Source organism: Vipera ursinii, assembly GCF_947247035.1.
Source record: "Vipera ursinii genome assembly, chromosome: Z".
Taxonomy (NCBI): Eukaryota; Metazoa; Chordata; class Lepidosauria; order Squamata; family Viperidae; genus Vipera; species Vipera ursinii.
In genome coordinates, this window is record NC_139517.1 from 62,031,196 (window position 1) to 62,056,611 (window position 25,416).

General features: G+C 43.0%; 1 protein-coding gene across 9 annotated transcripts in view; it reads right to left on the reverse strand.

Moving 5' to 3' along the window:
* The window catches only part of CUL1 (cullin 1), a 107,456-nt gene extending 82,865 nt beyond the window's left edge, over positions 1–24,591 (reverse strand). Inside the window, exons 1-5 of one of the 9 annotated variants that reach the window (XM_083378283.1) lie at positions 24,502–24,559; positions 11,403–11,481; positions 8,995–9,020; positions 8,586–8,875; positions 5,472–5,646 (exon numbers count right to left, since the gene is read on the reverse strand). In XM_083378283.1, coding sequence (XP_083234409.1) covers positions 5,472–5,646; positions 8,586–8,725 — 315 coding nt within the window. In that variant the 5' untranslated portion in view covers positions 8,726–8,875; positions 8,995–9,020; positions 11,403–11,481; positions 24,502–24,559. Of the gene's footprint in view, positions 1–5,471; positions 5,647–8,585; positions 8,876–8,994; positions 9,021–11,402; positions 11,482–24,501 lie in introns of all 9 variants that reach the window. The other 8 variants (XM_083378285.1, XM_083378282.1, XM_083378281.1 and 5 more) reach the window with 8 other exon arrangements.
* Between the last annotated feature and the right edge of the window lie 825 nt (positions 24,592–25,416).

A 25,416-nucleotide genomic window follows, 5' to 3' on the forward strand; every position in this document is an offset into this window, starting at 1 on the left:
AGAAGGAGCAGGAAGAGGCAATATGTCTCTGCTCTGCTTGGGCCTCTCAGCTGCTTTTGATACCATCAAGTGGCACTCAAAGGCAGATGCTTTCTCTACTCCTGTTTAATGTCCACATGAAACCACTGGGTAAGATCATCAGGATGAGATATCAATATGCTGATGATACTCATTTGTACAATTCTATATGTGGTGAGATAAGTGATGCTGTGATGGCCCTTTCTTGTTGCCTAGAATCTGTTGAGTTGTGAACAGAGAACAATCAGTTAAAACTGAACTCTGGCAAGCTCTGGGTTCAGGGTTCCTTTTTTTTATTTTGGCGAAGGGGCGTTGTCTTACCTGAACGCTTTTTCTCAGCATGACAATGGAGAATCCACAGATGGGTTGATCTTGCCTTTCTGCCCTAGCGACTAAGTCAATCAACCTTTGCCATGCCTCTCTTCCTCCGACGAGGAATCCCAGTCACGAGAAGGCGCAGTTGATGAGTATTCAAGGTGGTGGCTAAATTTCCCCTGACACAGGACCGGATTGACCCGGGGGGGGGAGTGGATTCTCTATCGTCATGCTGAGAAAAGGCATGTCAGGTAAGACAACACCCCTTATCCAGCATGACAAGTGGAGAATCTACAGATGGGACATACCAAAGCCTCACTGCCCCTATGGGCAGGAAGAAGTCTGGGCCTGGGTCCCACTATCTGTCACTGGCAAATGAAGCATCTGTTGAGGCGAACTTATCTAACTTATAATGCCTCACAAATGGAGCAGGGGATGACCACGTCGCCGCCTTGCATATCCCTTCTATTGATGACTGTGTTGCCCACACTGCTGAAGTTGCAGCACTGTGAGTGGAGTCTGTGGTAATTCGCCTTGGGACTGGCAAGGAGTGCGTCTGGTACACCCCTGCTATGCAAGGCCTAATCCATCTGTCGATGGAAGAGGTAGTCACCTTCTGACCCATTGAAGAAGGCTGGAATGAAACGAATGGAGTTTCAGGTTTGCGAAAAGAGGCAGTTCGCTTAGGGTCTCCTCAGGGTGCCATCGGCCAGACAATGTCGGCTGGCAACCCCCAGGGGGAGGGCCTTCTCTGTTGGGGCACCTACTTTGTGGAATCAGCTTCCCTGGGAGCTCCGGATGGCCCCAGACCTTCGGTCCTTTCGTCGTGACCTTAAGACATATCTTTTCCAACAGGCCGACCTGGACTGATGATAATGGGGTTTTAATTATGATTTTAAATGTTTTTATTGGTTTTAGTGGGACTTTGACATAATTTAATTCTTTTTTAATATTTGTATTTATTGTATTTTATTGTTGTTAGCTGCCCTGAGTCCTTCGGGAGATAGGGCGGCATACAAGTCTCATTATAAATAAATAAAATAAATAAATTTAGTGATGCAAGGCTCTACGAACATCCAAGGTGTGCCATCTACGTTCCAAATCATGGGACGGCTCAGGACAAAACTCTGGCAGCACAATATCTTAGGCCCTGTGAAATAATGAGTTGATTCTGGAGACGAAGAATGGGTCTAAGCGTTAGACCACCCTGTCATTACGAAAAATACATAAGTCATCTCTAATTGAGAGTGCTGCCAATTCCGAGATGCGCCTAGCCCAGGGGTCAGCAACCTGAAACAGTGAAAGAGCCACTTGGAATCGGTTCCCTCACAAAAAGAAAAACTGGGAGCTACAAAAAATGTGTGCGCATGTGTGTACACGTGCGCATGCGCAGAACAGGGTTTGACTGAAGAGTGGAGACAAGGCGAGATATGCACCTACCCTGCATATTTGAATTGATTGGTTGAACTTTTTTAGTCCCATTTTTTTTTTGGACTGCACATGGCAGAGGACTGGGAGCCGCAGGAGACGGCTGAAAGAGCCGCATGCGGCTCCGGAGCGGCGGGTTGCCGACCTGTGGCCTAGCCAATGTGACAGCTATTAGGAAGTTGACCTTGAGTGTCAAGAACCGTAGAATGGAGGTTCTGATGGGCTCAAATGGAGGTGAATTGAAAGCCTGCAAGACCTTGGACAGGTCCCAGGAGGAATATCTGTGAACCACGGGTGGTTTGCAGTTGATTGCTCCCGAAACGTACCATGGAGTGTTGAGCCAAGGGTTCTGAGTTGCCATATGTGAGCACCGTAGACAGGGCAGCAACTTGCCTGAGAATAGTGTTGGGTGCTAAGCCCTTCTTAAGCCCCTCCAGTAAGTAATCCAAAATTCCTGGAAAAGGAATTGTAGCTGGATCTAATTGTTGTCTCCAACAGCAGTTACAGAAATTTTTCCAAGTGGAATCATAAATTCTATTAGTTGCAGACTGTCTTGAAGCCTGAATCATGGTAATCACATCTGATGAGTAGGTCTCCTTTGTTGGGAGTCTCCTTTCAACTGGCAGGCAGTTCACTGGAGCCACTGAGGCTCTGGATGTTGTAGAACCCCCTGGCTGAGGGAGATTCGATCTTTGGATATCCTCCACAGAGGAGAGATCAATAGACCTACGAGGTCGGCATACCATGGCTGTCATGGCCAGTGGGGAGCAATGAGTATCACCTCTGCCCATTTCTGCAGTATCTCCCGGATAACTGCCTGGATCAGAGGGAGAGGAAGGCACGCATACAGGAGCTCTCTGGACCATGGACTACGGAGGGCATCTACCCTTTCTGCCCCTGGAGACGGGAACTGGGAGAAGAATCCCAGGAACTAGGAATTCGCCAGGGTAGTAAACAAGTCCAGCGCTGGATGACCGAACCTTTCCGATATCTCCCTGAGGAGATCCGGATGCAGGCGCCATTTGAAGTGGTCCATTGTTGCCCTCAAGAAATCGACTTGCCGGTTCGTCTCCCCCGAGATGTGCTCCGCCTTGAGGGACAAGAGGTTGGTCTTTGCCTAGGTTCCTAATAATTGAGCCTCGGCCCTGAGGGACCTGGAGTGGGTACCCCCTTCTCTGTTGATATGGGCTTTCACTGCAATGTTGTCCGTGAGGACTACAATGTGTTGTCTTGCCACTGTGTGGCAAAAGTGGCGTAGAGCCAGATGTATAGCTCTGAGCTCCAAGCAGTTTATGTTGTGCTTAAGATCTGACCGGGACCACTGACTCTGGGTCATCTGGAATTGCAGGTGTGCTCCCCACCTGAGCAAACTGGCATCCAATGCTAGGACGAGTCAGTTGGGCTCCTTGAATAAGGTTCCCCTGGCCATTGCTGGGGAGACCCATCACTGGAGGGATTTTAGGGTCTGTGACGGGACCCTTACCCTGTGGTTAGAGGAACTGGTGCCTAGTCTTTGGAATGGGAGCAAGAACCATTGGAGGGTTTTGGAATGGAGTCAAGCCCATTGAACACCTGCTATGCAGGAAACCATCTTTCCTAGCAGTTGAGAAAGGATTGCTAGGGTGACTACTCGCTCCCTTTGAATCTAGGTGACTAGGGATTGGATACTGTCCTGACGTTCTTGAGACAGGGAAACCTTGCAGTTCCTTGTATCTATCACCATGCCCAGGTGAAGGAGGCGGGTGGAGGGAATTGTCTGACTTTTCTGAAAATTTACTAAAAACCTGTGGTCCTGGAGGGTCTTGATGGGCAATTCCAGCTCTGACTGAGCCAATTGAACTGAGGAGGATTGAATGAGGATGTCATTCAGATAACACTGGACACGCACCGGAATGATCCTCAGATGTGTGGCCAGCACCGCCAGGACCTTTGTGAATGCTCTGGGGGCCGATGATAGGCCGAATGGTAGAGCACCCCCGTTCCTTCTGCCCTGCCGGAACTGGTTCTATGACCTGGATCTCCAGGAGATGCCGAATGGCCTCTTTCATGAGGCTTCTTCTGACCGGACTTTTGGATGATGGGCAAGAGATGAAATGTCTTGGGGGGGGGGGGGGAAGATAGATTAAACTCTAGTCAGGTTGAATCTGATGGTGTTGATGACCCAGAAATCTGTAGTGGTGTTCTCCCATTTGTGTGCAAAGAGAGCCAACCTGCCCCCTATGGGAGAGGCACCTTTGCTGTCACTTGGACCTTCTGAAAAGATGGCTTCCCACACCTCGAAAGGGCTGTTTGGACTGAAATTGCTGTCTGGGTCTGTCCGTTATCAGATATATCGAATCGACGTTCTTGGTCTGGGAGGATAAGGGCGGAGGTAATGAGTGAATTACGATCCTGTGTCGGTTGAGCGAAACGACTGCTTATGGACATAAGGAGTAGCTCCCCTGTCTGCTCTTCTGAGAAGATGGGACATGACCTTACGCTTATCCTTGTTCTCAGATAAGGGTTTAGTGCCTCTCCCAATAACTGGCCTCACTTGAAAGGGGCTGAGGCCAACCGACACTTGGAACTAGCATCCGCTTGCTGCTGTCTGAGCCACAGAAGTCTACGGGAGGTAACATTAGATGCTAATGCCCGGGAGGAGAATCTGGCCCTGTGCAATGATGAGTCAGCCATGTATTCTGATGCAGCCACTAATTTTGCTTAAATCTTGGTGCATCCGTACCTCTTCTGGTGGGATCCTAGTCTGGAATTGGTGAAGCTAGAGGAGTGAACTTCTGGCAAAAAAGGAAGTTGATGTAGCTGCCTTTACTGCCCATGCTGAGGCTTGATGGGGCCTGCGGAAATTAAGCTCCACTTTCCTATTCTCTGACTCCAGAACCTCTGCTATATCCCCAGACACAGTGATGGAGGAAACCCATGGTGCCAAAGGCTCATCTACCGTGGGGACTGCTAGGACCTCTGACAGTGCTGGAGCCATATCAAATAACTTTTATCAATCCCACCCCCAGGGATGGAAAGGGACCTGGCGTTCCCCATTGTCTTTGGACTACATTGAGGAAAAGAGGTGGACAAGGAATGTCTTGTTGAGTAAACATTGGTTCTGAAAAGACCTTACTGGCTGGTGGAAGGTTCAGCCTGAGGGACACTTTCAGGACCAAGTTGAGCAGTGCTCCTGGCCTTGTGAACTAAGGATTTAAAGAGGGACGGATTAAACAGGCCTATGAAAGGAGGGGGATCAGGAGATAAGTCTTAATCTTCTGACATCCCCTGCTCTTTCTGCTCATCTCCTATGGGAGGAGAAAACTGACCCTTGGTATATGGCTGCTTCTGCCTGAGAAGCAGTAAAAAAACTATGAAGAAAATGCTGGCAGTTAAGGCAGGCACCCAGCCACGCCCTGAAGCCTTTGGAAATGCCTGGAGCGATTGAAAACTTCTGTAATAGCTGTGAGGCTGGAGGATGTTGTTGCAGTTACTGATTATAATAAGAGCTGCCAAGAAGCCTGAAATTAAATAAGCACCCTTGAAGAAAATGCCTTGTGATTCTGGCCTTCTGAATGGCCTGAGCTTGATCGTGCTGTTTTCAAAATGACGTTTTCAAAACAACCTCCTGCTCCGATGCTAGACACAAATGATTGTGGTAGTAGATTCAATGGCCAGGGCAAGAAGACTGCTAGCTGAATGTGCCTTTGGAAAGGATAAAATTATCTTACCTTAAGAAGATTTGTCAAGTAATTCTTCAGAAATTCTTTAAGTCGTTTGTACAATTCCAAGCCAACAAACTGAGCTCCTCCAGGTGTTTGGCCTTTTTTAGATTTAGAAGTGGTTACACCAGCTCCCCGGGCTTGATTAGACTGATGTACACTAGTGCAGTAGTTATAAACATGACTGATGAAAGAGTTAAGGATATGCCATATGCTACATATTACAATGAAACGGTAAATTAATACATAATGCATACCATTATTTACTCACACACACACACACACACACACACACACACACTAAATACTAAATCACTGAAAGTAGATCAACAATTCAGCTAATTCATGCCCCACTAATTTTCAATGAACTGCTTTAGATTCAACAATGATTTTTATAATTCTTACTATATTCTTTGTAAGTTATTAACAGTATTCTTATACTACTAGAGCAAACGGTGAGGATGAACAATGGGCCAGATGAGAGTTCACAGGAAAGGTATAAACATGGCATTCCTGATTCATAAGTTACAATATAGCCAATTTAGACTAATTATTTGAGAGATGTTTCTTAACAGTAAGTTGTTCAAATGATATTGGAAATCTCATTATGTCTTGAAATTTATTTGTCTTGCAATTGCATAACTTTCTAGTCCTACTTTTGTATGATTACCAATAAGCAAAATCTCTATGTATGACTGCCATATATAGTTTTGTAACTGATTTTGTTTTCATGACTGTTCACCACCAAGAGTCTCTTACCCAAGAGACAAGTGATGACACGTTAATAGAGTTGAAATATAATAGAAGGTGTTGACGTTATTGGATCCTTGGATGGGAGTGATCATGTGATATTGGAATTCATGATTATGCAAGAATAAGAAATAGAACAAAGTCAAATTAAAGTCCTAGACTTTAAGAGAGCTGATTTCAATAATGATGGTGATACGTTGATACAAAATCTTTGGGTTGCTTTTTAATAAAGCTGCAGTTGAAATTTAGTACTGAGTGCCAACAATTCTATATGCTAAATTGTGACAACAAATGATTCAGGAAGAAGCTATACTTAATTCCAATTCTAAGAGAATTAGGATGTATATATTAGGATGTTCGATCCTGTGACCCCTGAAGAAGTGGACAAGATAATGGGGAAGCTGAGCTCCACCACGTGTTTGTTGGACCCGTGCCCCTCCTGGCTGACTTATGCAGCCCGGGATGGGACACGAGGCTGGCTCCAGGCAGTGATTACTGCTTCTTTGAGTCAGGGTAGTTTTCCCGCCGCCTTGAAGGAGGCGGTGGTGAGACCCCTCCTCAAGAAGCCTGCCTTGGACCCAGCAATTTTAAGCAACTATCGTCCGGTCTCCAACCTTCGCTTTTTGGCGAAGGTTGTTGAGAGCGTGGTGGCGCATCAGCTCCCTTTGTTCTTGGAGGAAGCTGACTACCTAGACCCGTACCAATCGGGTTTCAGGCCCGGGTACAGCACGGAGACGGCATTGGTCGTGCTGGTGAATGATCTCTGGCGGGCTCGGGACAGGGGTTGTTCCTCTGTCCTAGTCCTTTTAGACCTCTCAGCGGCTTTTGATACCATCGACCATGGTATCCTGCTGCGACGTCTCAGGGGGTTAGGAGTGGGAGGAACAGTTCTCCAGTGGTTCTCCTCTTACCTCCTGGGACATTCGCAGTCGGTGTTAGCAGGGGGGCAGAGATCGACCCTGAGACCTCTCATTTGTGGAGTTCCTCAGGGATCGGTTCTCTCGCCTCTCCTGTTCAACATCTATATGAAGCCGCTGGGTGAGATCATTCGTGGTTTTGGAGTTGGGTATCACCAATATGCTGATGATACCCAGCTTTTTATTTCGACCCCAAACCACCCCAGTGATGCCCTCAACGTGATGTCCCGTTGCCTGGAGGCGGTCCGGGTCTGGATGGGGAGGAACAGGCTTCGACTCAACCCTGACAAGACTGAGTGGCTGTTCGTGCTGGCATCCCGGGAAATTCCGATTATTCCATCATTGGCCATGGGGGGTGAGCTATTACCCCCCGTAGATAGGGCCCGCAACTTGGGGGTCCTTCTAGAATCACAGCTCTTTTTGGAAGAGCATATTGGAGCTGTGACTAGGGGGGCCTTTTTGCCCAGGTTCGCCTGGTGCACCAGTTGCGGCCCTATCTAGACCGGGATGCCTTGCGCACAGTCACTCATGCGCTCGTGACCTCTCGTCTAGACTACTGTAATGCTCTCTACATGGGGCTGCCCTTGAGGTCCACCCGGAGACTCCAGCTGGTGCAGAATGCAGCCGCGCGAGTCGTCTTGGGAGTTTCCCGATACTCCCATGTTACACCTCTGCTCCGTGAGCTGCATTGGCTACCAGTTGCTCTCTGGGTGAGGTTCAAGGTGTTAGTTATGACGTACAAAGCCCTTCATGGCATGGGTCCGGATTACCTACGGCAACACCTGCGACCGGCGTCAACTTCCCTCCGTCCAGTGCGCTCCCACAGAGAGGGCCTCCTCAGGGTGCCGCCGATCAAAGAATGTCGATTGGTGACCCCCAGGGGGAGAGCGTTCTCTGTGGGCGCGCCAGACCTCTGGAACCGCTTACCGGTTGAGCTCCGGACGGCCCCCGACCTTCGCTCCTTCCGGCGCGATCTTAAAACATTCTTTTTCGAACAAGCTGGCCTGGTCTGATGGGATGGGGTTGGGTTTTTAAAATTAGTTTTTAACTTAATATGTATTGATTTTATGGGCATGATGTTTAATGGTTTTTTAATGGTTTTTTTAATTTTTGTATTTTATTTTTATTGTGTATTGCCCTGTTCACCGCCCTGAGTCCTTCGGGAGAAGGGCGGTATAGAAATCAAATTATTAAATTAAATTAAATTATTAAATTAATTTATGAATTTCATATTTAAATCTATTGTGAAAATCCTAAATCAAATGGTTCAAGTTGTATAAGATCAATCATCTTTTGTACATATAAATTTTGGATTTCATGCATTCACAATCAGACACTAGAAATGCATTTAAGAAGCTAATATCCCAAACTTCATATTGCTTCAGTTATGAAACAGAATAAGAGTATGATGATAAAACCATTAAAGCCACTTATTTAGGAATACTTGTTAGGATACGTGTAGAGTTCCATATACCTGGACTTTGCCATGCTTTGCCTTGTATAAACTTGTTGAATGCCAGCTCTTAGGTCGTCCCATATCTGGTCAAGACCAATCTGTTTAAGTCCATGAGGATTCTGACTCCTATTTGATGACATTTTGAATTTTCTGTAATGTCTTCCAGTATAGCAGTGAGAAATCTAATCCTCCATCAGGGGTAGAAATAAATCAACATTACAAATTCTATCACAATCGTCACGCAGAAAAAATGTTTTTATATGAAGGCTGTTATTGTTTCACAATAACCTCTGTAGGGAAGGAGAAAAAGAAAACAGATGCTTATTTAATTGAGAACTTAAACTTAATAATAGCCAAAACAAACCATCATAAAATTATAACATCATATGTGAATAAACCATGACTTAACAAATGTTTTCTTAGTAACACACAAACCTGGAAAGAGAAGGAGGACAGTATTTCTTTATGGTAAGAGATACATAAAAGATGGAAAAAAATACTCCCATGCCAACTCAAACAAAATGTGGCAGATGGGATGAAAAGTGCAATGATACACAATGGTTTGTAAGGAAAATAGAGAATCTAACAAATGAAGGAGTTAAAAGCAGCATTCAAAGTCCTGTGGTAACTAGCAAGGAACAAAAAGTAACATTGCAAAAGTGTAAAGAAATACCGAGAACATGCAAAGGATCACTTGGCTGGAATCTTTTCTTTAATTTTTTCACTCTGAGGATGGATATAGCTTGTGTCTTTCTCTCATCAGGACACTGAGCAAAACCAGATGAGCATGCAAATATTAGAATAAAATACTGATGCAGAAACCAGTATTTCAGGGGGGCAGGGAGAATGGGTGTAAATTTATTCCACTGCATTCAAAATTTAGGGAACCAGTTTGATGCAAATGGTCAAGGGCAGGGGCCACGGAAATGGCTGGCTGATGCATGCATGGGTGCGCATTCCCCCCCACTCGCACCTGTGGCCCCATTTGCGTATGTGTGGGCGCGAACGAGGACACTAGTGTGGGGCAGGTGTCCGCAGACCGTTTGTGCATGCACTGCTAGCCTGGGTGGTATGCGTGGCCTGCTCAAGCATGTGAGAATGGGGCACTAGCCGCTGTGGGGGAGGGTGTGCACAGCCATTCATGCATGTGCACGGCACCAGCGCATGTTGCATGTGCAAATGGGACTGCTAGTGCTGCACCAATTTTGAAGCTGCTCTCCTTCCCTCTGGTCAGCGAGCCCAGAAAGGTTGGAGACCTCTGGTCAAGGGCACCCACTTGAAACTGGCAGACCATGAGTTCTAGTCCTGCCTTAGGTATAAAACTAACTTGGTGACTTTGGGATAGTTGTTTTCTCTTAGCCCTAAGAAAACAATGACTAACCATTTCTAAAAACCTTAAGAAAACTGAAGAGACTTGGCCAGGAGAAGTGAACATGACTAAACAGAAGGAAAAAATATCTAAAGTTTAATAAATAAGAGTATGTTAAATCAAGACTTGACTATTGTTACAGCACTACAAAAAGTCATGTCACTAATATACAGGTAGTCCTCTATCATCAAATGTAATGGAGGCAATCTATTATAGTTGTTGTCATAACAATTGTAAAATAACCTTTTGTATGATGATTATTAAGCAAATCACCAAGATTGTTAAATGAATCCAATTATTACAATTGCAAGAAAAAGTATGTGAACCCTTTGGGATTACGTGGAGCTTTGCATGAATTGGCCATAAAATGTGCTCTAAACGTCATGTAAGTCACAATAGAAAAACACAGTCTGCTTAAAATAATACTACACAAACATTAGCTGTTGTCATGTTTTAATTGAACATAAGATGGAAACATTCACAGTGCAGGCTGGAAAAAGTATGTGAACCCCTAGCCTAATGACTTCTCCAAGAGCTAATTGGAGCCAGGAGTGAGCCAACCTTGACACCAACCAGTGTGATGATATTGGATGTGTTGCTGACAGCTGTCCTGCCCTTTAAAAACACACACCTGTTTTGGGTTTACTGGTCTCAAGAAGCACTGTCTGATGTGAACCATGCCTTGCAGAAAAGAGCTCTCAGAAGACCTACGATCAAGAATTGTTGACTTGCATGAAGCTGGAAAGGGTTAAAAAAGTATCTCCAAAAGCCTTGATGTTCATGTGTCCACGGTAAGACAGACTGTCTACAAATGGAGAAAGTTTAGCACTGTTGCTACTCTCCCTAGGCGTGGTCGTCCTGTAAAAATGACTGCAAGAGCACAGCGCATAATGCTTAATGAGGTAAAGAAGAATCCTAGTGTCAGCTAAAGACCTACAGAAATCTCTGGCACATGCTAACATTTTTGATGACACATCAAAAACTCCACGTAATCCCAAAGCGTTCATATACTTTTTCTTGCAACTGTAACTGACTGGTTTACTATCAATGGTTTATTATCAACGCGGTTTTGCTAAAAGCTGGAAATGATGCATTTTGGCAAAACAGGTGTAAAAATGGTCATGTGACTGCAGGATGCTGCAACATGTAAATGCAGTTAGATTGCTAAGCATCCAAAATTTGGTCATGTGACCACAGAGTACCCTGAACTATCAAAATTTCAAATCCGGGCCATAAACTCCCATTTTTGAATTGGTTATAAGTCAAGGAATATCTATACAGAAATAAACAAACAAACAAACAAGCAAGCAAGCAAGTAAGCAAGCAAATTTTTAAGATGTCATAATCTTTCTCAAGCAGGGATGTCAGAATACTAAATAATGCAAAAAGAATAAATGTGGTAATCAGATTAAACAGTATTGTTTTATATAAAATTAGGGCAATACAACCTTTCAAATCCAAACAGAAAAAAATTCTTCAGATTGTCCGGGGTTGCTCACACGTCCTCTATTGAGAGGTCAGTCACACCTTTTCAAGGAATTATGTAAAAAAAAGAAGTTGATTGATTTCACATTTACATATAGATGTTTCAAAGTGCAATTTGATACAGATGCGTATCAAATAGCCCATTTATATTTAAAACCCTGCAAGTTTTAGCATCCTATCACTAATAATCAAAGGAAGAAGCAGCATACAAACCCCTACTGCCCAATTTAACCCAAACAGAAGCAGCCCCATTAAAATTGAGCAATCAATTTCTCCCCTATATGTAAATACGTAAACCTACAACCTCCCCCTCAAAGAAAACATGTAGACACCTAGCAAAGAAACAACACCAAATACCCCTAAAAGAGTCATATCAACAAACACACCTGAGATAAACAGAAACCACCCCAGACTGCATCCCACAAAACAGGAAGGCAAGTATTGGTAACAGGAGATTCTATCCTCAAAGGAACAGAATCAGCCATCTGCAGACGGACGCACAATCCAAGGAAATCTGTTATCTCCCTTGAGCAAAAATCAAAGATGTGGCTGAGAACCTAACCAAAATAATTAGGCCCACAGATTACTACCCTTTCCTCCTCCTTCACATTGGGACAAATTACACAACAAAGTACCTGAGTACAATATTGAGCAACTAGGCGATAAAGTTAAAGAGCTAGAAGCACAAATAGTGTTCTCATCAATACTCCCAACGAAAGGCCAACCCCCACTGAGGGGAAAAAGAATTCTAGAAATAAACCACTGGCTAAAAGGTTGGTGTCACCAAGAAAACTTTGGTTTCCTGGACCATGGACTGCATTTCCTGACAAGACTGAGTGGCTGTTCATACCGGCATCTCGGGCTGACCAGCCTTCTCCATCATTAACAATAGGGGATGAGGTATTACCCCGGGTTGATAGGGCTTGTAACTTGGGAGTTCTCCTAGATTCATGGCTCAGTTTGGAAGATCATATAGGAGCCGTGACCAGGGGGGCTTTTGCCCAGATTTGCCTGGTGCGCCAGTTGCGTCCCTATCTGGACCGAGATGCTCTACGTACAGTCACTCATGCGCTCGTGACCTCCCGGTTAGACTACTGCAATGCCCTCAACATGGGGCTGCCCTTGAGGACCACCCGAAGGCTTCAACTGGTGCAGAATTCAGCCGTGCGAGTTTTGATGGGAGCTTCACGATACTCCCACGTAACACCTCTTCTCCGTGAGCTGCATTGGCTTCCGGTTGCCCTCCGGGTGAGATTCAAGGTGCTGCTAATGACCTATAAAGCCCTAAATGACTATCTAAGGGAACACCTGCTGCCGGCATCATCTTTCCATCGTCCTGTGCGCCCCCACAGGGAGGGCCTTCTCAGGGTACCGCCGGTTAATGAATGCCGGTGGGTTATTCCCAGGGGAAGGGCGTTCTCTGTGGGTGCGCCTGCCCTATGGAACCAACTACTCATAGAACTTAGGACTGCCCCCAACCTTCGCTCATTTCGCCGGGACCTGAAAACCTGGCTCTTCGATCTGTTTGGTCCAGACTGTGGGGTTGTTAATTTAACTGGGTTTTAGATTTACTCTTGGGGCTTAAATTTAATTGTTTTAATTGTTTTTAATTTTTTGTATTCATGGTTTTAACTGCCCTGTAAACCGCACTGAGTCCTACGGGAATAGGGCGGTATACAAATCCAATAAAATAAATAAATAAATAAAATTTCCTACATGGACTCTTGGTAAGGCATGGGCTGCACCTCACTAAAACAGGGAAAAATATACTCGGAAAAAGACTGGCCTAACTTCTCAGGAGGGCTTTAAACTAAAATCGAGAGGGAAGGGTGACCAATCTTTAGAATTTCTAGAACACAAAACCAGTCATAAATCCCAAGAAAACAAATCAAATAATGAAGTAGGGAGTGATGAAAAAAAATGAAAAACTCAAACAACAATCAGGAGATGCAGGAAACATACCCAGAGACAGGCAGAAAGCTCTTAAATGCTTATATACAAATGCTCAAAGCTTGGGGAAGCAATAGTACACGAGGGAGGGTATGACCTAGTTGGCATTACAGAAACTTGGTGGGCTGAAACCCATGACTGGAATGTACTAATGGATGGATACAAATTGTTCAAAAAAATTTGATCTACAAAAAGAGGAGGGGGAGTTGCTTATGTAAGAAAACACTACATATCTACAGAAATGCATGTGATCAAAGATAAAATCCCTCCAGAATGTATATGGGTTAATATAAAAGGGGAAAAAGTGACATTGCCATAGGTGTATATTACAGGCCACCCAAGCAATCAGAAGAAATAGATGTGAAAGTGACCACATCATATTTAAATTCAATATAATGGAAACAAAGCAACAGAAAATAATCCAACCAGTGTCTTAAAACTTCAAAAGAGCTGATTTTAATAAACTCAGAAGCTAGGAAAGATTCCATGGATGAAAATCCAAAAGGGAAAACTATTCAAGAAGCATGGGAAACTCTGAAAAATATGATCATAAAAGCTCAGTCCAGCATAATACCACTGAAAAAATGCAAAAAATTCAAGAAGAAACCAGCATGGCTGCATAAAGCTCTCTCTGACAAACTGAAAGACAAAAAGGACAAGTACAAAAACTGGAAAGAGGGACACATAACTAAGGCTGACTATCAGCAGACATCCGGAAAGTGCAAGGATGAAGTTAGAAAAGCAAAGGCTTGGAATGAACAAAGACTTTTGCAACAGAAATCAAGGACAACTTAAAAAGTTTATTTCAACATATTAATAACAAGAAAAAAGTCAAGGAAACTGAAGGTCTATTAAAGAGAGAAGTTGGCAAGGAAGTAATAGGCAGTAGGGAAAAAGCAGAGCTGCTTAACTCATTCCTTGCATCAATCTTCACACAAAAAGAAATTACAGCCCAACGCTACAGACCAATCAGTCTAACATCAATACCTCAGAAGATCCTGGAAAAGATAATCAAAAACCGATCTATCAATAACTAGAAGCAAACAAAGTTATAACTAGAAGCCAGCAAGGGTTTGTTAAAAACAGATCATGCCAAACCAATCTTATTTCATTCTTTGATAGTGACTAAATTAGTAGACCAGTGAAATGTTGTGGACATAGTATATTTAAATTTCAATAAGGCATTTGACAAAGTAAACCACAGCCTGCTGCTTAGTAAGCTAGAAAAGGTGGGATAGACATCATCGCCAGATGGATCTGTAGCTGGCTGAAAAACCATACTCAGTGAGTAGTCCTCAATGGTACTACACCCACATGGAGAGAAGAAAGCAGTGGGGTACCACAAGGCTCTGTCTTAGGCCCAGTACTCTTCAATATCTTCATAAATGACTTAGATGAGGGAAATTCATCAAATTTGCAGATGACACTAAGGTGGCAGGAATAGCCAACACCCCAGAAGACAAGCTCAGGATCCAAAATAAATTGACAAACTTGAACAATGGACCCTATCCAACAAAATGAATTTTAATGGGGAGAAAAGCAAAGTTTTACATTTAGGCAGGAAAATTCAAAGGTATAAGTACAGATTAGGCAAGACCTGGCTCAAAAACAGTAAGAGAGAGATCTTGCTTGGAGTCCTAGTGGACAATCACTTGAATATGAGCCAGCAGTGTGCAGCAGCCACCCAAAAAAGCTAATACAATCCTGGATTGTATAAACAGAGGCATAGAGTCAAGATCAGTACTGCTTTGTAAAACACTAGTAAGACCACATCTGGAATACTGCAACCAATTTTAGTCAGCATACCACAGAAAAGATGTTGAGACTTGGAAAAAGTTCAGAGAAGAGCAACTAAAATGATCAAAGGCCTGGAGACTAAAACATATGAAGAATGGCTGCAGGACTTGGGTTTGGCTAGTCTAAAGAAAAGAAGGAAAAGGGGGTGACATGATAGCAGTATTCCAGTATTTGAGGGGCTGCCAGAAAGAAGAGGGCATCAAAGTATTCTCCAAAGGACCAGAGGGCAGGACAAGAATCAATGGTTGGAAACTGACTAGAGAAGCAACCTGGAATTAAGGAGAAATTTCCTAACAGTGAGGACAATTAACCAGTGGAACAGCTTGCCTTCAGAAATCGTGGGCGCTCCATCACTTGAGGTTTTAAAGAAGAGACTGGACAGTCACTTGTCTGAAATGGTATAGGGCAGTGATGGCGAACCTTTTAGAGACCAAGTGCCCAAACTGCAACCCAAAACCCACTTATGTATCCTCGGGTGCTGGGTGGGCATGGCCCATTGGGTGGGTGTGGCCCATTGGGTAGGCGTGGCTGCAGTGGTAATGGCAGACTGGGTGGGACTAAAAAGTTCAATCAATCAATTCCAACTTTGCAAGTTTTTTCTCGCGAGTTGACATTGATTGAACCTTTTTTTTTTTGCACACAGCGGTGGAGGACTAAAGCAAAAAGGTTTTATAAAACCCAGCTGAAGGCCTAGGACTGGGGCAATGGCGCATGTGCCCAGAGGGCTCTGTGTGCCATCTGTGGCACGCGTGCCATAGGTTTGCCACCCCGGCTATAGGGTCTCCTGCTTGAGTAGGGGGCTGGACTAGAAGACTTCCAAGGTCCCTTCCACCTCTATTCTATTCTAATATGTAAATCCACAGCAGTGAGTTAGCTGGTTTTAAGCCATTTTATCTAATCACTGGTTGATCAAAATTTTAGGGTTCAACAATGATGCATATTCATAACATCTAATATACCATGTTCATGCTTTCTAATTGCAGCATTGAGAGAGTATCAAGCTGCCATTCTCCACCAGAAGGAACTCTTAAATAAGAATATTTGAAATCATTTTTCAATTTTATTTTATGTTTACAGGAAAATTTGACATATGACAGTTTTGCCTATTAGATTAGTTGCTACTGGGCCTGTGTTTTTCAGGACTGCCTCTTTCAATAAATATTCTGATGCAAAGAATCAGTTGCAAAGAATTAGTGTCTAATATTTGTTTTAATGTATCTTCCATTGTTTTCATAGTTTTAGACTTTAGGCCTGCAGACTGGAACTGTGATTTTTTTTTTTACTTTTTGTAGAGTCCCTAGAAAATATTAGTACTATATAAATAAATAATCAACCCCAAAATGCTGTTTAAAGTACCTGTACTACAAAGATGACAAAAATAGATGAGACTGAAATGATAATAAAGAAAATAGCAGGAATTGAAACTCCATGGCATGTAAATGAATACCAGTTGGGTTTTGAACTGAATGGAGCTTGCACTATAGCAGTGGCCAGTCAACTTTCTGTCTGGAAGTGGTTCACGCTATTCCACAACTAGGAAAAGGCTATTTCCCAGATGTTTGATCTTTTGTATGGAAATGGAGTGGGGGGTGGTTGCTTCATGAGTCTTTGGAGCTTCTTGGAATTTTAGGCACAGAAGGGAGGAGAGACAGGTGGATGAGCAGAATTGCAGAATCTCTGTGTTTGATTGTAAGGGGAAAAAATGTCAAGTGACCAAATTTTCATCACTTGACCCTGTGGGCACTGCAAGTGCTGTAACTTTTCAGCACTGGCCGCATGTTCCTTTGTTCTGCACTGTAATAATTTTGAAGAGTTGTGAATGAATTGTTATAAATTGAGGAGTGCATATAGTTCAAAGTTACCTCCCTTAATTGCTGCCAAAACCTGGTCTACTACTTGCTACTACTTGTAAATTGTTATAGCTGTCCTATCACTGCCAATTGTATTTAACTTTGGGGCTTCCTTGCTGGCGATGTAATTTTATCAGAATACTGTAAACAATATGGTAACACATCACATATAACACTGTGTAACATCAAAAGATAAATCAAAGGTTAGAAGAACAGGTCGGACCTAAGCTGTAAAGGTTAAAAAAACATTGAATTTAATGTATCCAAGCTGGTCATTACTTATTCTTTGGTTTGATTTCAAATGAATTCATACACATCTAAGAAATTTGTTTATTTCTCCTAAAAAAACCTCATAAATCATAAATCAATTTGTGCTGTAAATCACTGGAATCTATCACCATAATGCTATTACATTGCTCCCAAATATTTGCCAACAGAACAGAGCCATATTTAGCTGTAAGTTCAAGTGAAATATATTCCTCAATTCATGAATAAATCAACCAAGCTGAGGTCAATATAATTCTAGTGTTCAGGAACCTGTAAAATTGGAAGCCAGTTCTAAGGAAGAATTCAGGGGGAAAGGTATACAGTAAAACACAACCAATATAAATGATAATATCAGATTCAGAGAACCAATTTCTCCTCTACCAACTTACAATATTTAATCAGCATCAGCCAATCATTGTTGTGCCATTAACAAGTACTAACTTTATATTTCTTTTGTGAAGATCTGATGCAGAAAATTTGCCACTGAAGATTTGAGCAATAATAAAAGTGAGATGCTCAAGCATATAAAGACAATAGGCAGAAACTAAATACTTTATATTTATCCCTTAAGTATTCATTCTCCTTTGGAATTACTGATCAGCTGTATCAGAGCACAAGGATATACTGCCAACTTCTAAAAACAGCCTCATCTTTTCTCTGAATTTGCTAACTTTCTGTGCAGCTACAACAAATCCTAGGAAAAGATAAGTTTGATTTCAGAAGCTGCTCACAAAAGCTGCTTATATGACTCTGCATATTCTAAATATTCTTTTTCCTTCAAATGTAAAGCACTACAGAATCTGGTATTTTATTGCTAGTTTATTACAATTAATAATAAATCACCAGCACTTTTGGTATCCACAAAAGATTTCTAAAATAAATAAAATTATAAACGTCCTAACAAAACATTGCAAACACATATATAGCTTTGTTTTTTGAATAAGGCTTAATGCCAGATTAATGGAAGATGGCCAATGTGACATCAATTTTAAAAAAGGACAAAAATAATGGGAATATTAATAGCAATAAAATTTCTAAAAATTGAGGTATTAACAGGCATATGAGTAAAAGTGGCACTGAGCAACTTTTGAGTGGCATTTGCTACAACTACTCAGTGGCATACAAATAAGTGGCATGGAATAGGATTGGCGCAGTGATTAGAATACAGTACTGAAGGCTAACTTTGCCTACTGCCAAGAGTTTGACCTTGACCAGCTCAAGGTTGACTCAGCCTACCATCTTTCTGAGGTCGTTGAGGCAATATGCTGATTTTATAAATGGTTTAGAGAGTGCTGTAAAGCACTATGAAGCAGCATATAAGTCTAAGTGCTAACTTGGATTTTCTAATGGCCTTTGATAAAATTCTCATCAAAAGATTCTACAGTAAACTTACCAGTTATAGAATAATATGACTTGTCTTTTTACAGATTGTTAACTGATTAAAAATGTAAGATCACAAAACAATGGACAATCTCCTCAATACATAAGAGTAAATAGTATTGTTCCTTAAGGTTGTGCCCTGAAATCAATGAGGCAATGAGTCAGCTAAATTTGTAAATTTTGCCAAACTACTCAAGGTGATAAAAGAGAAAACTAATGTTGACTACTTCACTAGAATTTCTGAAATGTGGGAATATTCAATCTATTAGAAAATAGGGCAAAAAAAATTGCTAACTTCATGTATGCAATGATCTGAACTCTTTATTTAAAAAAAGCAAAAAAGAGTTCTAGCAGTTAGAGTGGACAAATAAATGAAGATACTAACTCATTGTCTAGCAATTGTGAAAACAGCAAACTCCAATCTTGGTTTCATTAGTAATGAAACCAAAAATAAAACTTCCAATACTGTATTGTCTTTATTCAAATCTATGGTAAATCTTCATCTGAAATACTGTGCACAGACATCACAGAGCAAGAAAAGTGCAGAAGCAGGCAACTAAAATGATTAGGTTGAAATATTTTATTTTTTAAAAAGTCTTGAAGATGAAGATGGACATGACTGGGGTGTATAAAATCATGCCTGGAAAGGAGAAAGTGGTTGAGAAAGAAGTGTTTTATTCTGTTACATTAATAGTGATCTTTTAATGAAGCTGAAAATTCCAGAACATTTTAACAAAGACAACAAAATTTAGAAAAGCCACTCACAGAAAGCATAATTAATCCACAAATATGGCAATCAGTAATTCTGATGATTTTAAAGGAAGTTTGGATACATTTATGGAGGACAAGAAATAATAGTCCTGAAGGCTCAAACTATTTCTGGGTTTACTATTTGCAGGGAAACAATGTCAAGAAAAGGGCATTCCTCCATCTCATTTCCTGTAAATATCCTAAGAAAGTACAAGCATTCCTTGGGATACAGAAACAACCAAATAAATACAAAAGTTTTAGTAGCATATATTTTAATTGGTCTTATAATGAGTCCCTTCATGTTAAAAATAAATATTACAGACACATCCCTTAGAAAACTATTTTACTAAAATAAAGTTTCACTTATAGTGAACTTCAAAGAGTAAGTTTTTACATGTACTAATAATATTCCTTTTCACAAATAGATGGCTCTACTTTTGCTAATTAAGGCTTCATATAATACTCAAGTTTACAATTAATTTGTTTGTTGTAAATATTGTCACAAATGTGCTCCAAAATAGCAAATTCTTTATCACAAAGGTTCACTTACTACGGATTCAAGGCATCCCCCATCCTAGGGTTGAGAGCAACTTTGTGGGGAGTGGGAATTTTAAAAAAAATACCTTAATTAAACTTGGACACCAACGTTTGAACAATGGGAAAACTCATTGTAGGATTCAGCTCCTGCTTTCAACATACAGATCACCCAAGTGCAACAATCCTTTTCATATAATCATGAAAATTTAACAATTAAAAAAGTTGCTTATTTGATGCCCAACCTTATCTTCAGTAAAATTATTCATTTTATTCATGGATTAAAAATCTGTACATATTAATCATAGTAGCACAAAGTTTGACAATCCCTGGTTTACCATAGATGCACTTTTAGATTTTTCCAAAGTATACTAATACACTTAAAGCAAAATTAACACAGAAATCTAAGACAAAATAGTCTTACCATAATAAATTATATCAGTCTAAATACGTCTAATTGTAACTATTTCACTGGGCACCAATTCATTCTAGTTTTTAGAAGTGAAAACAAGCTTTTAAATGATCTGGGTGGGGTTTCTCCATCTGTGCAGCCCCTTTCATGGACAGATCATCATCTCCAGCGGCTAGGCCTATGTCATACCACCTCCCGCCGCTGGGAGGCGGAACCGACCAGGTGGTTCCGCCCCAGGCGCCTGATGGACCCGGAAAGGTTTCAGACAGCGCTTGGTTTGATTCCTACCTCCCTCTCCCACAGCCCGGTCGAGACCTTGGTTGATACCTGGCAACGGGCTGCTTCTGAGGCTCTTGATCGCGTTGTTCCTTTGCAGGCTCTGACCCGGCGCAGGTCCCGGTTGGCCCCATGGTTCTCCATGGACCTACGGGAGATGAAGCGCCAGAGGAGGGGCCTAGAGAGCGTTTGGAGATCCAGTTGGTCCGAATCTGACTGAGCACAGTTAAGATCTTTCACTAGATCTTATCTTGTGGAAATGGAGGCGGCGAAGCGTACTTACTTTGCCGCCCTCATATCGTCCGCAGATAATCGCCCGGCCGCCCTGTTTAGGGTGACCCGCTCCCTTTTAAATCAAGGGACAGGGGAAGATCCATGGCGGGGACGGGCCGAGTTTAGTCAGCATCTGCTGGACAAGATCACTCAGATTCGGACCGGTCTGGACTCCGATTGGGCAGTATCTGACGAGGGGGAAGCGACATGTCTGGCCAATATTATCTGGGAGGAGTTTGACCCTGTGACTCCGGATGAAGTGGACAGGATCATGGGTAGATTAAATGCCGCCACGTGTTTATTGGACCCGTGTCCCTCCTGGCTGGTTTATGTGGCTTGGAAGGTTACACGAGGCTGGCTCCAGGCAGTGATCAATGCTTCTTTGAGTGAGGGGTGCTTCCCTGCTGCCTTGAAGGAGGTGGTGGTAAGGCCCCTCCTCAAGAAACCTGCTCTGGACCCAGCTATTTTAAATAATTTTCGTCCTGTCTCCAACCTTCACTTTATTGCGAAGGTTGTTGAGAGCGTGGTGGCACGGCAGCTCCCGTTGGTCCTGGAGGAAACTGAGTATCTGGATCTCTACCAATCGGGTTTCAGGCCCAGGTACAGCATGGAGACGGCATTGGTTGCGCTGGTGGATGATCTCTGGCGGGCTCGGGATAAGTGTTATTCCTCTATCCTGGTCCTATTAGATCTCTCAGCGGCTTTTGATACCATCGACCATGGTATCTTGCTGCGACGTCTCCGGGGGTTGGGAGTGGGAGGCACTGTTTTATGGTGGTTTTCCTCCTACCTCTCAGGCCGTTCGCAGACGGTGTTGACAGGAGGTCAGAGGTCAACCCCGAAGCCCCTTGATTGTGGGGTGCCTCAGGGGTTGATTCTGTCTCCCCTCCTGTTCAACATCTACATGAAGCCACTGGGTGAGATCATACGTGGTTTCGGAGTGAGGTATCATTAATATGCTGATGATACCCAGCTTTTCATCTCCACTCTGAACCAACCCAGTGATGCCCTCGACATGATGTCCCGTTGCCTGGAAGCGGTACGAATCTGGATGGGGAAGAACAGGCTCCAACTCAACCCAGCCAAGACCGAGTGGCTCTACGTGTCGGCATCTCATGTTGTCCAAGATTTACCATCTTTGGATATGGGGGGAGAGGTGTTGCCTCCCGTTGATAGGGCGTGCAACTTAGGCGTCCTCCTGGATGCACGACTCAATTTAGAAGATCATATAGGAGTCGTGGCCAGGAGGGCATTTGTCCAGGTTTGCCTGGTGCGCCAGTTGCGCCCCTATTTGGACCGAGATGCCTTATGTATGGTCACTCATGCACTCATTACCTCCCGTATAGATTACTGCAACGCTCTCTACATGGGGCTGCCCTTGAAGACCACACGGAGGCTTCATCTGGTGCAGAATGCGGCTGCGTGGGTTGTGGTGGGAGCATCCTGATACTCCCATATTACACCACTCCTGTGTGGGCTGCATTGGTTGCTGGTTGCCCTCCAGGTGAGGTTCAAGGTGCTGATTCTTACCTATAAAGCCCTACATGGCTTAGGCCCGGGATATTTACAGGACCGTCTGCTGCCAGGAACGACTTCCCATCGCCCTGTGCACTCACACAGGGAGGGTCTCCTCAGGGTGCCGTCGGCCAATGTCGGCTGGCGACCACCAGGGGGAGGGCCTTCTCTGTCGGGGCACCTGCCCTTTGAAATCAGCTCCCCCAAGAACTTCGGACGGCCCCAGATCTCTGGTCCTTTCGTCGCGACCTAAAGACATACCTTTTCCAACTGGCCGACCTGGACTGACGACGGGGTTTTTAATTTTGTTTTAATTTTTATTGGTTTTTAGTGGGGTTTTGAAAAATTTAATCTCTTTTAATATTTGTATTGTTTTTATTGTTGTTTTATTGTTGTTAGCCGCCCTAAGTCCTTCAGGAGATAGGGCGGCATACAAGTCCCATAATTAAATTAAATTAAAATAATGCCTTTTACTACTTCTCCAGTTAAAAATTACCCTGATATATTAACATATTTTAGATTTACATATATTAGAATTGTCCTATTTTTGCAACTTAAACAGAGACAATAGAATTAGCTCAAGAGCAGCAACTGATCATGAATAAATGAGGATCTGAATCTTGGTTTCCTCAGTTCCCTTATCTAAGAACCAATCAACAAACTACAATGGCTTATTTTATTTCTATACCTACAAATCACAAATAGCCAAATAGAAACATTCTATGATGGATATATTTTGTGAGAAAATTGTTTCTCAATCCACACTTAAATTCCAAGAGCTGGAGGAAATAACTATAGGTTTCACATAACATAAAAATCACTAAAAGGACATTTATAATAATTAATTTACGGTGCCAAGTTTCTATGCTAACTAGACAAATAGTACCAACAATAATTTCCATATGATGAAATTCAACTGCACTTCAAAACATAGGCTTAAAAAAAACTTTTGTTGGTTAGAAATTTAATTAATTCAAAGCTTTTCTCTAAAGTAAAATGCTATTTCATTAGTGAAACAACTCAAGAAATAAGGAAAAAAAATCCATGCTGACCAAGAGTGAAACAGAAAAGAAGAGAATATGTATGTCAATAGTTAAAAAGTTAAGCAGGTACAATGAAGGGATGAATAGCTTGTTAAAGGTGATTCATTACTGGAATAGGAATTTGGTGCAGAGCTAAAGCACCTGCCTACTTTCCAGACACGAATTTACATTCTTGGGTCCTCCACTATTTAATCCTGAATGGCTGAAAAAAACTAAAGTAGTGAATATTTTACCAGTGCAAATCGTTATAAATTCAACTGGCGGTAAACTTCAGGTTTTTGCCCATTTGAACAACGTTGATACCCACATCAATCTCTTTCCTGACAAACACGAAAGAGGTAAGACCCCAGCCTCAAGGAAAGGGCCACAGTATGAGATTTGCGGGAGGGGCAGGGGGCTGTTAGGTGCATATTCGAAGGCGAAACACAGCAGACCAACGGCAACTGAAAAGCTGGGAAAGCAAAACGGGTGAGCCATAACCAACAAGGAGCACAGCGAGTTGGAAGTGAAGAAACGTTGCACAAAGAAGGAACGCGGCATTCGGTAGTCGGCGCGCAAAAAAGGTTGAGATTAGGGCCCAGAGGAAGAAAAGTAAGAGACCACGCTGCTGAGTGCCTCTTGTTTTGTAATTCACTAGAAAAGCGGGCCGAAGGTGATGCGGTGTTAATTGCTGTCTGCCGGCAAAGACGCCGCCGCCAACCACATTGCGTCGCCGGCCTTCGTGAGAGGCCTACAATGGAAAAGGAGAAGCGGCCGCGGCGCGGAAAGCCAGGCGTTCTTAGGTCCCCCTCCCTCTTCCCCCTCCGCCGATTCAGAGTACCCGAAACAACACCCCGCCACTCTGCCGACAGCACGCTCAACCTCACTTGACCCGGTTCAGCCTCGCTGCGCCACAACCTGGGACCGGGCCTGCTATGTCCGTCTTACTTTTATGACGCCTCGTAACCTACGGCTCTCCAACGGTCTTCGCTCCCTACCTCCCCACACAGAGAAGAAGAATCCCGCCCCTCCTCACCCCACACATCGCTCGTCCTGCAGTCAGACAATCATCCAGACAGGCCCCGGCACCCTCGTCCATCCACACTCACGAGCCCGCCTCTTCCGGATCCGCCACCGTAGAACCAGCGTCATCCGCCTTGTTGGCTCGGCTTTATTTCTTAAACGCAGCGCGAGCGTGGCCCCTCCTCAGATACTTTCTATGCGCCTCTCCACACGTCCAGCCAATTGTTAACTGTTCCAGATTACTTTCTTTGCCATAAGTGAATGGCGAATAAGGAACGAGTTAATTTGTTCCTTAATTGGACAGATTCCCTTTTTCAGATGAACCGCGAGAGATGTGCGCAGCTATTAAATCTTGTTGCTCAAACTCGTTTTGTCCATTTATCTCTGCTACCATCAATAATTAAACCAGTTTAAACCGGAATAAAGCACCCAATTTCTAACAAGCAATAAGGCCCATCATCTAATTAGAGGTCTCTTGAAGCTGTGACAAGCCAAATAACCCTGTTTACATCGATTGGAGCATAGCCTGTCCAAAATCTCTAAATCGTGAAGATAAAACAAAACACTATTTCTGTGACTTCAATTTTCTATGTAAGTATTGCTACTCTGCCAGTATTTTTAATTATTAGTTTCCAAACGCAATACTTTGGGGATATATCAATAAATGCTACGTACTTAGTATGGCAATTCAGGAATGCTCCAGGGCTTGTATGACACTAGACCTTCAATTCCTCAGTAAAGCATTATCTCTTATTTTTTTAAAAAATAACGACAATCTTCAGGCACCTTTTGAGGCAAACATTACAGACGGCCGTAGGAATTTTTCCCATGGAGGAAGTACATAGCAGTAGTATGTTTTTATGTAAGATTGTTTTAAAACAGGTAACATTTAGGTGGTTCTTAAAGGGATAGGAAAATAATCAGGCAA